Source organism: Rana temporaria, chromosome 7, assembly GCF_905171775.1.
Source record: "Rana temporaria chromosome 7, aRanTem1.1, whole genome shotgun sequence".
Taxonomy (NCBI): Eukaryota; Metazoa; Chordata; class Amphibia; order Anura; family Ranidae; genus Rana; species Rana temporaria.
In genome coordinates, this window is record NC_053495.1 from 125865430 (window position 1) to 125880724 (window position 15295).

The 15295-nt window shown below is 45.0% G+C and overlaps 1 protein-coding gene across 5 annotated transcripts in view; it reads right to left on the reverse strand.

Moving 5' to 3' along the window:
* The window catches only part of LOC120945616 (glyoxal reductase-like), a 206597-nt gene that overhangs the window by 160057 nt on the left and 31245 nt on the right, over positions 1-15295 (reverse strand). For all 5 annotated transcript variants that reach the window (XM_040359926.1, XM_040359927.1, XM_040359923.1 and 2 more), the window contains exon 3: positions 2210-2458. In XM_040359926.1, coding sequence (XP_040215860.1) covers positions 2210-2458 — 249 coding nt within the window. The remainder of the gene's footprint in view (positions 1-2209; positions 2459-15295) is intronic.

Sequence of the window (15295 nt, forward strand, 5' to 3'; positions counted from 1 at the left end):
ATCCCCGGAAGCGGCGGTGAAATACGGTATGAACGGAAAAAAAACAGTCGATTGTCATTAGGTGAACCCCCGCTTTAACAGAACCTGAAAGCCCCACACATCTCTGGTCTTTCAGTTAGATTTCACTAAATAAAGCCAATGTTTTCCATCAGACTAAGTTTTCATCCCAGGGTTATAGTCATGGTTTCAATAAATATCTTCAGTTTAACTTGGTGATATCACTGCCATTTCAATCTGGAATTTCAGAAACCAGCACAATCTATTATTATTATTATGGGCACCTGACAATTTTTAAATGTGCGCAAGCGTGTGTGAATAATTGTAAACAGACATGGCTGAGACAGAGAAAAGGACCTAATTAACTTTGCACTACGAGTCCACTTGGAAGTGCAGTCGCTGTAGATCTGAGGGGGACATGCAAGGAAAAAAAAAAAGAATTTTTTGCTTGTACATGATTGGATGATAAAATCAGCAGAGCTTCCCCTCATTTCAGATCTTCCCCTCAGATCTAAAGCAACTGCACTTTCAAGTGGATTTTCCTTTAGCAAATCAACCCCATTGGCCCAGATTCAGGTAGATCCGAAGCAATATTTGCGTGGGCAAAGAGCAAATTTTTTTCTCTGCGCCCACGCAAATATTGCGTTTTGCCCGCGATTCACGGAGCAGCTGCTCCATAAATTGCGCGGGGGGCGGGGGCGGGAATCATTTAAATTAGGCGCGCTCCGCGCCGAGCGAACAGCGCATGCTCCGTCGGGAAACTTTCACGACGTGCATTGCGGCAAATGACGTCGCAAGGACGTCCTTTGCTTCCTAAGTGAAAGTAAATGGCGTCCAGCGCCATTTCACGGTTCACTTACGGTAAACGACGTGAAATTTAAATTTCACGAGCGGGAAGCGCAGCTATACTTTAGCATTGGTTGCGCCTGCTATTAGCAGGAGCAGCCTTATGCTAAAGTCGCCGTACGGAACTCCGTACCTTGCGTGCGCAGGGCCCGCGCAACTTTTGTGAATCGGTGGTAGTATGCAATTTGCATACTATACACAGATCTACATTGGCCGCGCCACCTCAGCGGCCACGCAAGAATGCAGCCAAAGATATGAAGGCATAAGGAGGCTTATTGCCTGTCATATCTTAGCTGCAGTCGGTGTAACGAGGTTCCTGAATCAGAGGCACCTCGTTACACCGGAGCAGAGTAAGCACTTGCGCCGCGCAACCTATGGTTTGCACAGCGCAAGTGCTGCTTGAATCTGGCCCATTGTGTTTTAGGTAGGACAAAAAAAATGCAAAATTGTGCACTATTGTTTCTGGGCTGTACTACGGGTACAAACAACAAAAAACATACACATATGTGGTATCGCTATGATCATTAGGAGCATGAGAATTAATGTTGGTTTGTTCTTTTGTGGTAGGTTATGGGAGTAACAAAAAATATACAGCTAAATTGAAAAAAAAAAAACTTTTTTTTTGGGCCAGTTTTCCTTTGATAAAAAAAAAACACATATGAAAGCCCCAATTTGTTCTGAAAAAACAAGGTATAATCCACCTGGATATACAAAATCGTTGTGATGATATGTACAGTTTTAGTAACACATGTCAAAGTTACAAAATTGTGCTTAGGCATTAGAGCTGTATAATTCTGGCTAAAATGAGAATCACAATTTTTTTGCTTGAAGATAGATCACGATTCTCTCATGATTCTCGCGGAATAACATCATCTTTCACATTAAACAAAAAAATTGTTTTTTTGTTTTTTTTTTAATTCATTGAAGTGTATTTTTTCCCCCCAAAAAAATGTATTTGAAAGACCACTGTGCAAATACAGTGTGACATGAAATATTGCAACAATCGCAAATACAGTGTGACATAAAATATTGCAATAATCGCCATTTTATTCCCTAGGGTCTTTAGAAGTTGTATCCCTTTGATCTAAGGATCTACTTATCTACTAGCACAGACAATGTTGTTAAAAACTTGGCAGACTGCCAAAGTGAGCAGAGAAGTCTCTACACTTGTTACATGAAAGAATCGGCAAACTCTGCAATAGAGATTGTGAGGGGGGTTGAATCGAGATCTCGATTTTTTAACGATTAATCGTGCAGCTCTATTAGGCATTAATATTTGATTTACCCTTAGGCGTGAAGGGGTTTACATCATTCTAGGTAGATTAACCAGAATTTGAACAGACACCAAGGATGTTTTCATGCTTACCAAGGTAATCCAATCCAAGCCTTTTACATGAATCCATGCATGCTTGTATGGCATTGTCATACCCAAAATCTCCTAGCCATAACTTTGTGGTGACCCACAAGTCTTCTCTCTTCACCCCACTTTCAGCTATTGCTTTGCCAACTTGTTCTTCATTGCCATATCTCTTAGCAGTGTCGATGTGTCGGATGCCACAATTTTTCAGTGCATAGAGCAGTGCACTGTGGGAATATCCTCCTTGGTGTGACAGTCCTATGGAAGAGAAGCATGTTTAATGTAATAGTTAATAAATGTTTAAATGCAGCCCCCACTGTATAGATTTATATGCACTGAATACATACAAGTTAAACGATGATAGAGAAAGGTGAACAAGATCACAACTGAATAGGGTCCCACTTGTTACTCGAAAAAACATGATTTGTCTGTGCATAAGTAGTAGGATTTTTCAGAATCAATTGGCAATTGTCGGCAATGGCACTGTCCTAATCAGTGCGACGCCGCATCTGCGATTTCAAAAAGTAGTTCCTGTACTACTTTTTGCGATTTCGGGCCGCGATTTACATTAAATTGCGGCCGAAGTCGCGGCAAATCGCGGTAAAATCGCGCATTTTACCGCGATTTTGAATTCGCAGCAGTGTGAACCTAGGCTTAAAAGTTTAAACTGTGCTTCCCCTTTCACATATAAAAGTGATCATTTGAAATTGTTATTGAAAATAGAAACTATGGGGTTGATTTACTAAACCTGAAGCGTGCAAAATCTGGTGCAGCTCTGCATAGAAACCAATCGGCTTCCATTTTTTATTTTTGTCAAAGCTTAATTGAACAAGCTGAAGTTAGACGTTGATTGGCTATCATGCAAAGCTGCACCAGATTTTCCACTCTCCAGTATTATTAAATCAACCCCAATGTGGAAGAAGTTCAACACTTTTGCACCGCATGATTTCGATGTAGAATGGTGTTTTTTTTTTTTTTTGTTCTTTACTGCGCCTCAGTCTTTTGTTAACCCCCCTGGCGGTATTCCCGAGTCTGACTCGGGGTTACATTTTTGTGCTGCGATCGGTAACCCCGAGTCAGACTCGGGCTCGCCTCGCTGAATGTTTACTTACCTTGTCCCTGGATCCAGCGATGCCACCGCACTGTGTGAGCAAGCGGGTGCTCGCTCGATTCACACAGTGCCTCTGATCTCCGTTCCCTGCGACGTTACGACGCACGGGGGCGGAGAACGGCGCCAAATTCAAAAAGGTAAACAAACACCTTACATACAGTATACTGTAATCTTATAGATTACAGTACTGTATGTAAAAAATACACATCCCCCTTGTCCCAGTTGTCTGCCCAGTGCCCTACGTGTTCTTTTATATAATAAAAACTGTTCTTTCTGCCTGCAAACTGTAGATTGTCCATAGCAACCAAAAGTGTCCCTTTATGTCAAAAATGGTTTTAGAGCAGCTAGAAAACAGCGATAATAAATTATAATCACTTGCAGAATTGTGCGATAGCGATTTGTGGGGAAATTCGTCATAAAAAAATAAAAGTAATAGCAGCGACAATTCTGCAACTGAGCAAATTTCAGTGATTTTGAGTTGATTTCATTATTGAATCATTTTTATTATAATTATTTTATTATATTATAATTTATAATTTTGTTTTTAAAAAAATGTCATACCCGGGATGCCTACTAGACTCTTGTTTGGTCAGATTTAAGTGAGTTATTCCTAAGAATTACAGGCCTACAGTACAAATCACCAAATTTCCTTGCAAATAATGGTACCGCTTTCAGCACCTAAAACCAGAAAGAATCAGGCCCCTGTACACACGACCGAGTTTCTCAGCAAAAACCAGCAAGAAACTTGCTGGGAGATATGTAAATTTTCGTAGAGGAAACTGCCAAAAAGAGAGCATGTTCTCTATTTCCTCGACGGGAATGGAGAAAATTGGCTTCATACCGCTAGGGAGGTTAACTTGTTTTGCTTACGCAAAGAATACCCAATTACCATTAAGGGAAAAAAAAAAAAATTTTGTTTACACATGACTAGATGATAGAAGTCAGCGGAGTTTTACCTCATTCACTAAGCTAAGGGGAAATTCTCCTGCAAAGAGAAAAGTCTATAGTAAATAAAAATAAATAAATAAATCAAAAATTAAATTAAAAATAAAATAAATAAAAATAAATAAAAAATACCAGTAAATAAAATAAAGAGAAAAGTCTAAGTAAATAAACCTCGTTGTCTCAAAGGAAAACTTATGAACTGCTAGAAAAGAATACGGTGCCCCTGGGGTACAGTGGAGGCAGCATGGACAGAACTCAACTGTGATTTCCAGGCAATGGTACCTACACCTAACAATTGAAATGTAAGGTAAAACTTTTTTGGGGGTTTTGGATACAGTAGAGAAAGGAATCTCTTTCAGGTTTTTGTTGCTGGATGTGCGCCTACTGGTGAGATTCACTCCTCTATTTGTCCTGGTGACCATTGTCACTGAGACAGAAAGTGATGAGAAACCCTGTTAGAGCTGTCACCTGAGCTAAAAAAAAAATGAAAATCCTCCAATTGGAAATGTTCCTATGACAGAGGAATTCCGTTATTTTAGGACCGTTTCACACCATAAATCGCACATGATCATATCTGAATCACACAGGAAAGCACAGCACGCTCCTGTGCGATTTACATACAATCCAGGAGCACTGCGATTTCAGCCCAATTATTTGAATGAGCTGAAAAACGCAACGGACCGCACCAATCATAGTGCATGCACTACTTTATAAAACACACATCAACCAAATTGCATGGTGCTACTGTACCATGCAATCCAGTGCAGGCAAATGCACTAGATTTGTCACCTGCATTTAGGGTTTCATTAAAGCGGAGTTCCAGCCTTTTAGTGTTTATTAAAAGTCAGCAGCTACAAAAAGTGTAGCTGCTGACTTTTAATAAACATACACTTACCTGCTTCACGGTTCAGCGACGCAGCCACGCTCCGCTCCTCTCTCTCCTCTCCCTCCCTCTCCGGCCGGCACCTCCATTCATAGTGTGGGCACCCAGCCATGACAGCTTTCGGCTTCATGGCCGGGCATTTACTGCGCATGCGTGAGTCGCGCTGCGCTCTATGAGTGGACAGGCGATCTCCTGGGACCTGTCACGTGTCCATGGAGATTGCCTAAAGGGAAACGGTCGCCTAAGGCGAGAAGAGAAGTCGCCAAGGTGGTCCCTGGGCAGAAGGAGGAAGTGGGACAAGAAGTCCCACTCCTACCGAAGCCCCCACTCCCCCCCCCCAAAAAAAAACATGTGGCATGTAAGGGGGTGAGGAGTGCTTAAAGCGGAAGTTCCACTTTTGGGTGGAACTCCGCTTTACGTTGACAGACACTGTAGATCACAAGGGCAGTGCCTTTTGAATGCTGTGGTTGGTTTCTCACTTTCAGTTCTACTGTGAACTGGCACTTGGAGAGATGTCCTCTCATTTCCTGTTGTATCTAAAGGACAGAAAGTAAAGGCAAGTCCCCCAATGGGACACAGTCAATGAGAAAATTACACTTTTAGTTGGGCTTAAACTGTAGGTTTGGTATTATCGGTTGTATACGCAAAACGTAGTTGGCTGCGAGTAAAAAACCCCAGCAAATTAAATAATAATAGTATGTAAAGTTACTGGTTGATGCGAGTTGTTGTGCAAGTCTTCCAGCCTGGTACACAAAGAATACCAGGATGGCTCTTCTAACTATTACCATATCAAACACACTAAATAACCGTGCCGGTGTTTTTGTTCTGAGAAGAAAAGATTCCAGCCACTCAAATAGGAATTATGTAACTCTCCAACTTAGATTCTCAGAGACAGGTTCTCAGTATGAAGACTGGGACTCGGCTTGATAGGACAGAAGAGCCGCTGCTTCTCAGAAACCAAACATATAATACCCGGAGTTGGATGAATGAACAGCATTCAGCGGCTCTGCCAATGGGCACAGGCCCTTCTTGTTTGCTAATGATTCTGGCAGAACAATCAGGGCAGAAAACCCTCTCAATGCTAACTTTTCAGAATATAGCAGTGAGGGATAGTGCCAAGATTCTACCCTTGAGATGACAGCATGGTAACCTGCTTCTAATACACCACACCAAAACATTAAAGATGTCTGGAGGCTCCAAATATAATTCACAATTCTAACAAATAGAGGAAAACATTTTAACTCTGAAAACAATCTTTTCTGGTCTAGATGATTCCTTTTTATTCTTTGTGGTACTCCATCAAAGACCACTTTTAAGATTCACCCCCAGCTGCTGCATTACAACACAGAGGCTAGTGTGTGGTGCGATCGAGTAGGATCATCACCGTGTAGATGTGTCCATCTCGGTGCATCGCACTGTTCACCTTTTTTTATGAAATTGCCTCGCTCTGCGCTGGAAAAGACAAAATCATACACTCAATCATTTTACAAAGAAAACCCCCATTGCACCATATCCTTTTATATAAATTAAAGTGATTGGGTAAAAATGTTAACTTTACAAACATGTTATACTGTTTTGTGAAATAGAATTTCACAGAGCAGCCCAATCCTCCTTTCCTGGGGTCCCCTATTGTGGCACACCTGCGGGCTTGATCCCGAGCCATGCTGCCTGGATCCATAGTCACAGACAGCGAAGTTCGGCCCCGCCCCCTGCTGCTTTGTCACATTATTTGACTGACAGCAGCAGGAGGCAATGGCTCCCACTGCCCCAGCAAAGCCTGTGAGAGCATGGAGAGCCACTATAGAGTGGGCGGGTCAGGCAAGTATAAGGGGGGTAAAGGGGGGCTAAATAACTACCCTGGACATGTTTTACCTTAACACAGGGAATGCATTAAGGTAAAAAAATGTTTACCCTGTAGAATCACTTTAAATTATCAAGCAGAATTAAATGTTTTGCAAATAGCATCTATTTTGGGAATGTATTCTGAACCCTGAGTAAAAATAAAAAAAAGGGGAGAAATATGGAGCAGTAGTAGCAGAAAAAATATTATATGAATGAGCAGGATGTTGCTTGTAACAGAAAGAGATTATAGACTACCAGACCTATTCAATGCAAAGGTGTTGAACAGTGATCAGACTGCATCTTTCATTTTAAATTTCACCCATGGGTTAAGTACAATCCAGAGGCCCATGGCGCAGCAACTCGGCCCCCCTCCCGCTCTCCCTCTTCCCTGCCTCCTCCTGAACCCATTCCAGGCTAAAGCTCCACTCCAGGTAGAAGCCCCGTATGCCCTCATACACACAATCGGTTTTCCCATCGGAAAAAATCAGATGAGAGACTTTGGTCGGGAACCCCGATCGTGTGTATGCTCCAACTGACTTTTTCCAAAGGAAAAACTGCCGGAAAAAGATATAGCTAGATTCTGGTACATTTTCCTAACTTTGCGGCGGCGTAGCTTAAGGCATTTAAGCTACGCCGCCGTAAGTTAGCTAGGCAAGTACATGATTCACAATGTACTTACCTGCTAAGTTACGGCGGCGTAGCCTAAATCGGCGGGCGTAAGGGCGCCTAATTCAAATGTGTGTTAGGGGGGCGTGTTGTATGCTAATTGTGCTTGACCTTAAGTTTTTCACGTTTTTTTCTTAACTGTGCATGCGCCGGGCACCTACATTTCCCAGTGTGCATTGCGGCTAAGTACGCTGCACGGGCCTATTGATTTTGACGTGGATGTAAACTACGTAAATCCCGATTCACGGACGACTTACGCAAACAACGTAAAAAAATCGAATTTCGACGCGGGAACAGCGGCCATACTTGACATTACTATTTCAATAGGGCATAGCTCTAACTTTACGTGGCCTATCTCTTACGTAAACGGCGTAAAAGTACTGCGTCGGCCGGGCGTACGTTCGTGAATCGGCGTATCTCCTCATTTACATATTCTACGCCGACCGCAATGGAAGCGCCACCTAGCGGCCATCCTAAATATTGCAATCGCAAGCCGTCGTATCTTAGATATGTTTAAGCGTATCTCTGTTTGAGCATACGCTTAAACATAAGTCGGCGTAGATTCTGAGTTAGGTCGGCTTATCTACTGATAAGTCGGCCTAACTCTTACTGAATCTACCAAATAGAGAGCAGGTTCTCTATTTTCCAGACGGAAAAAAAATTGTAGCGGAAAAAACATTCGTCTGTGTGGAATTCTGCAGGGTAAAAAACACACATGCTCGGAAACAATTTGACGCATGCTCGGAAGCATTGAACTTCTTTTTCTCGCCTCGTCGTAGTGTTGTACATCAACGCGTTCTTAACGCTCGAAAGTTCCGAGAACTTTTGTGTGACCGTGCGTATGCAAGACAAGCTTGAGCGGAATTCCGTCGGAAAAACCATCCAACGTTTTTCCGACGGGAAATCCGGTCGTGTGTACAGGGCAGAAGTGTCCTCTGCTAAGCTGGTATAGTCAGATTTAATTGTTATTGAAAATGTGAAGATTTAGTACAACTTTATAGAATTTATGATGCCAATCTGCAACTGTATGTTTTGGTTTAAAGCAACCTATAGAAGAATTTGGCTATCAATATAGAGCATTAAAAAAAAAAAAGCATTTAACAGGCTGCTATAGGTAACAAAAATGATACACCTACACTCCTTTTTATTTATAGCCTTCTATAACTTTAGCCTTTTAATAGTATCTTTTGCCAAGATTGATGTATATAGCAATAAACGTACAAGAGAGCAACGTGCGGCTTTCGTTTTATGAGATCACATTACTTGGACTGACAGAGTATATGGTCACATTTCTCGCATCACTGATTGTAATTGCCTTGCTGTCCGCTGTAAATTGGCATTCATGAGCATTCAACCCCCATTCCATCATTTATCTTCACATTGGAAGAGTAACAGCAAAATATTCAGCATTCAGGCATGCTGCATCGCACTACTAATTTGTTCGCTTTGTCAGATTAGAGTCTTCCTCTAAGACCCCTTTCACACTGGGGCATTTTTCAGGCGCGTTAGTGTTAAAAAAAGCATCTGTAAAACGCCTGAAAGAAGCTGCATCTGCAATCCCAATGTGAAAGCCTGAGTGCTTTCACACTAAAGCGCCTGAAAAACGCCCCAGTGTAAAAGGGGTCTTAGCGTTAAAAAAAGTGCCTGTAAAGCGCCTGAAAGAAGCTGCATCTGCAATCCCAATGTGAAAACCTGAGTGCTTTCACACTGAGGCGCTGCGTTAGCAGGGCGTCAAAAAAAGTCCTGCAAGTAGCTTCTTTAGGCCCCTTTCACATTGAGGAGTTTTTCAGGCGGTACAGCGCTAAAAATAGCGCTGCTATACCGCCTGAAAAACTCCTGCCCAGCTACCTCAATGTGAAGGGCTTTCACACTGAGGCGTTGCGCTGGCGGGAGACAAAAAATCTCCTGTCAGCAGCATCTTTGGATCCTTCACCGCTCCTTCCCATTGAAAACAATGGGAAACCGCGGCAATACCGCCCGCAATGCGCCTCTATAGAGGTGCATTGCAGGCGGTATTAACCCTTTATCGGCCAGTAGCGGGGGTTAATACCGCACCGCTAGCGGCCGATTCCCGCAGCAATCTCGGCGGTATAGCGCCGCTATTTTTAGTGGCGATATACCGCCACCGCGGCTACAGGTCCAATGAGAAAGGGGCCTTACAGCGCTTTAGGAGCGTTGAATACACCGTGCCTAAAGCCCCCTTCCCATTGAGGGAGCTTTTTTAACGCCAAAGCGCCTGAAAACGTCCCAGTGCGAAAGGTGTCTTAGCGACGCTTTACCAGCGTTTTTCAGGCGCTGGCAATGTGAAAGGGCTCTGAAAGCACTCAGGCTTTCACATTGGGATTGCAGATGAGGCTTCTTTCAGGCGCTTTACAGGCGTTTTTAATGGCAAAGGGCCTGAAAAACGCCCCGAAAATGCCCAAGTGTGAAAGGGGTCTAAAGCCAGACATAGATCGAAATTCCTTCTGAATCCGTCAGATTTCAATGCATCTATGGGCAGGCTTATTGAACTGAAGTCGATCTATCGAGCTTGCCAGGGTTTTGTACAAACATCGCCAGCTGCTATAGCAGGAATAGCGAGCAAGTGTAAACTTTAGCCTTGTACTATATTTTTTACATCCTTCCCCTTTTTAACTGCTTTTTTTTTTTTTTTTGCTTCATTTCTTACTCTCTCCGGGACATCAGCTGATAAAACATATTTTTTCCTGTGAAGAGCTAAAAAATTCTACAATCCAACCTAAACTGAGAGCATCTTGACATCCCTCACTGAAGCATGTTCCTCAAACTTTCACACCTCATTTTAAACACAGCAAGCCATAAACTCGGTTATAAAGCTTTCCACAGGGAGAGTAAAGGGTGTCTCTTTTTCTCTCCATTCCCACCAATTTTCAGTCCGGTCCTCACCTCAGCCAAATTGTTCTCAGATGCTTGGCTGTTGGGGGTTGTCTTGGAAACTGGTGAAAAGGCAGCTTTCTTCCTTTGAAACCCAAGGCAACCTAAGAGCTGCGGGGGCCTCTGACACAGATCAATTCTGATTTCCAGGTTCATTGAACTCATTTTGAGGAGTATAATATCCCAGCTTGGGTGTGAAAGGGTGATATGTACTCACAAAGAGAGTCCCTTACCAACATCAAAGGCCCCCTCCTCCTCCTTCTCCAGCCCCTGCACCCTACATCCCATTTCTACTTCAGTAACAGTTACCTCAGAAATATGGACTCCTTACAGAACCCTCATTGTCACACTCATCGACTACATGGACAACCACAGATTCAGAGATTCTATGGTTAGACCCGTGGACACAATTCTGAAGTTACAATGCCGTATTTAGGCAACACAGAACGGCAATACCAGAGAGAAAGACTTCATACACATTAGAACATTGATTGCCAAACTGCTCATTGAGCATTTAGACCTAATCTGTACAATTTCAGTCATCTTACCTGCATGGCGAAAACTGTTAGTCACCTCATTTCCAACAGTAAGCAATATGGTAGTGTCTGTCCCTTATTATGGATGACTGCATAATGCCACAGTTGTGAACAATTAATCACGGCTATACTCTGTTATGCTGTCATGTAGGTTGCACCATAGCATCCATCTATTTGACCCTTATTCATGGATAGGGGATTCTGCAGTTAACTGCATTTTTTGGCAGCATGGGTATTTCAAATGAGAATGGCCTATGTAATTTATCCGTAACGCTGACTGCAAACACATCAATTTTCAATTGATTGGTATAGAGCAGGGATCTCTAATCTTTTCAGTATGAGGGACACATTGGGGGAAATTTACTAAAACTGCTGCACACCGAATACAGTGCAGCTGTTCATAGTAACTAATTTGTTTCTAACTTCAGCTTGTTCAACTATGCCAAATCGGAGCCTATTGACGACAATGGCACCGTCTGAATCGGTGCGACACCAATATTGCGATTCTTAAAAGTAATTTCTGTATTACTTTGGCGACTTGGGAGGCGATTGCATGAACCCGCACAGATGTCGGTTAAATAGGCCCAGAAGTGCATTGCCGGTTTGAAATCGCGTTGAGGTCAGCGTGAACCTGGGCTATAGGCTGGTTCACACTGGTCCGACAAATGCTCCATTTTTGAGAGCACAAGTTACATGACATGTCAAAATCAGAGGCGGTGTAGTGTCACCATTTGCTCCCTATCGCAGAATGCAGCCTAAGTCACATGGCGTTGAACTGCGCATGCGCAATGCATTCCAACGCCAAATGCGATGCGTTCCAGGGGATTCACGACACTACCGTTCAGTGAACCCATCACAATTTGTGACAGAAGTGATGAGGAAGCATACACAGAGCGGGGGGGGGGGGGGGGGGCGGAAAGAAAGACATATAGATGTAATCAGAACCATACAAAGAGCGGGGGGGGCGGGAAAAAAAGAGACATGCAGATATAATGAGAACAATACACGGAGCGGGGGGAGAGATAAAGAGACATGCAGATACAGTATGGTTCTCATTACATCTGTATGTCTCTTTCTCTCCCGCCCCCCCCCCCCGCTCTGTGTATGGTTCTTGTTACATCTGTATGTCTCTTTCTTTCCGCCCCCCCCCCCCCCCTGTGTATGGTTCCTCGTCACTTCCGTGACAAATTGTGATGGTTCACTGAAGGGTAGTGTCGTAAATCCCCTGGAACGCATCGCATTTGCCGTTGGAACGCATTGCGCATGTGCAGTTGGCCGCCACGTGACTTCCGCAGCATTCTGCGATAGGGAGCAGAATATGACACTGCACCGGCTCTAGGCTTTGTGAGGCCTTGGGCAAAACTTAGGCATGAGGCCCCACTCACACCCATAATGGGGAAAATAATTCAAGCGATAAAAACTAAGGCCCAGATTCTCAAAAGAGATACGACGGCACATCTCCAGATACGCCGTCGTATCTCTGCGTAGCGCCGTCGTATCTATGCGACTGATTCTTAGAATCAGTTACGCATATATATCCATTAGATCCGACAGGCGTAAGTCTCTTACACCGTCGGATCTTAACTGCAATTTTTTTTGCCCCCTAGGTGGCGCTTCCGTCGATTTCCCCGTCGAGTATGCAAATTAGCTAGATACGCGAATTCCCGAACGTACGCACGGCCGACGCAGTAAAGTTACGACGTTTACGTTAGGCTTTTCCCGGCGTAAAGTTGCCCCTGGGTCTATGAGGCGCAGCCAATGTTAAGTATGGCCGTCGTTCCCGCTACGAAAATTTAAAAATTTACGTTGTTTGCGTAAGTCGTCCGTGAATGGGGCTGGACGTCATTTACGTTCATGCCGAAACCAATGACGTCCTTGCGACGTCATTTGGAGCAATGCACACTGGGATATTTTAGGGACGGCGCATGCGCAGTTCGTTCGGCACGGGGACGCGCTTCATTTAAATGAAACATGTCCCCTACCAGCCGAATTTGAATTCCACCGGGTGATTTACGCTACGCCGCCGCAACTTTACAGGCAAGTGCTTTGTGAATAAAGCACTTGCCTGAAAAACTTGCGGCGGCGTAACGTAAATGAGATACTTTACGCTTGCACAATTTTGCGCCCATCTACGTGAATCTGGGCCTAACTGTATAAGGAGGGTAAGTGGACACAGTACAGTGGGGAGCAGGAGGGCACAGCACAGGGTAAGGGGAAGTGGGCACAGTACAGAGGGCAGGAGGGCACAGCAGAGAGAGGGAGGGTAAGTGGGCATGGTACAGGGGGAGCAGAAGGAAAGAAGGATACTCCCTAAATCAGAGTACCCCCCGCAGAGACCCCCATTAGCGCACAGTCCCCTTATATCAGTGCCCCCCTTCCTTAGAGACCTCCAGAGATCATAGATGACCCCCCTTATAGCAGTGCCCCTGTCCTCTTTAAGATCTCCATTTATATAGGAATCAGGTACCACTGCAAGCAAGGTGTGAGTGCCGAAGTTGGGGGCGGAGCTAAGAAGGAGGAGAGGTTCTACAGATGTTTCCTTACTGTGTATACAGCAGCAGATGCAAAAAGGGTCATCAAGGAGAGAGGCGACGGGTGGAGGAACCGGAGATCGATGACAACAGACTGGCACAGCTGAGAGGAATCCTCACTGAGTGGAGCACAGTGCCGGAAGTTCAGGGCTTGGTCCGGTACTGGCTTCATCCTCAAGAGTTTCTGATGGGGCCCCCCACTGGTCCCGCTGGGTCAGCAGGGCAGACAGGAGGGGCAGGAGGAGGCGGAGTAGCTCTCTCTTCTGTCCTGCTTGTGAGGGGAGAGCGGAAGTGTCAGCGCTGGCTCTGAGCGGCTCTGCATGGCTGTGATCCAGGGCTGTCAATGAGCTTCGATCACCCGGCAAACAGCCAACTATTTCTTCATGTAGCGGTGAGCAGACTCAGCACTGCGCTGATGGTGGGGGGGTTCCAGCTTCCAGTAGAGGCCGCACTTTAATTTAATTAATTATTAAACTAGGTGACTACGAGGCCCCTGTGAGCATGAGGCCTTAGGCGACTGCCTAATTTTCCTAATTAGAGAGCCGCCTCTGGTCAAAATAAATGGTTCCCTATGACAGTGGTCTGACTTTGGTCTGCAATGCACAAATCTATCCATGGGTGGCGTGGAGAAAGGGTCCGGACGCATGAATAGGGGGTGCTATGCATGGATCTATCCATTGCATTGGGGGTGGCGTGGAGAGAGGGGGCGGCGTCCGGCGTGGAGAGAGAGGGCGGTGCCCGAGGCCCCTAATGGATGGGCCTCCACTGGTCATGATCCCACAATGAGAAAAATAAGAGGAAGTTGAATGTTTTGCTAAAGTGAGACTACATTATACCTTTGGTAATCACATACAAGATTCTGTCTAAGGCTGTCACGGAAGCATGAATCAGACATACAACAACAGATAACTGAAATAGGAAGGCTTTATTAAAAACCAAACAGCAAGGTTAAAGTCCAAACGGATGAACAAACAGTAAGCAGAGTCTTCCACCGGAGCCAGGGATCAGGAGCCAGAAGGATAGTCCGAACAAAGCCAGGGATCAGGAGCCAGAAGGGTAGTCCGTGGAAGCCGGGTCGGTAACCAGAAGCAGCAGCACAATCTCAGGAGCATGTGTATACAAGAGGACCAAGCAGGGAAATGAAGCAACAGACCTCCTATATATATGCAAGGCATCCAGCTCCTCCCAGTGGGAAGGACGAGCCGCAGGGTGTGGTAAGTTATAAAAAGGCCCAGAAACCAATATGGCCGCCAGCACATGTCAGATGAAAGAAGCCAGCAAGAGGTAAGACCATGACAGTACCTCCCCCTCAAGGGCCCCTCCTCCGCGGCGCAAAAAACGATTTCTGAGGGAAGCGCGCGTGGAAGGCTCGGAGCAAGGCAGGAGCATGGATATCTGCGGAGGGAACCCAGGAACGCTCCTCTGGACCATAACCACGCCAGTGGACCAAAAACTGCACCCGACCGCGGACCAAGCGTGAGTCCAGGATATTGCTCACCTCATACTCCTCATGATCGCCCACCTGGACCGGACGAGGCCGAGGAACCGAGGAGGTGAAGCGATTGCATACCAGTGGTTTCAACAGGGAAACGTGAAACACATTGGAGACGCGCTCCCACCTGGCATACGGAAGGGCATAGGCAACCGGGTTCACCCTGCGAAGCACTCGGAAGGGACCAACAAAGCGAG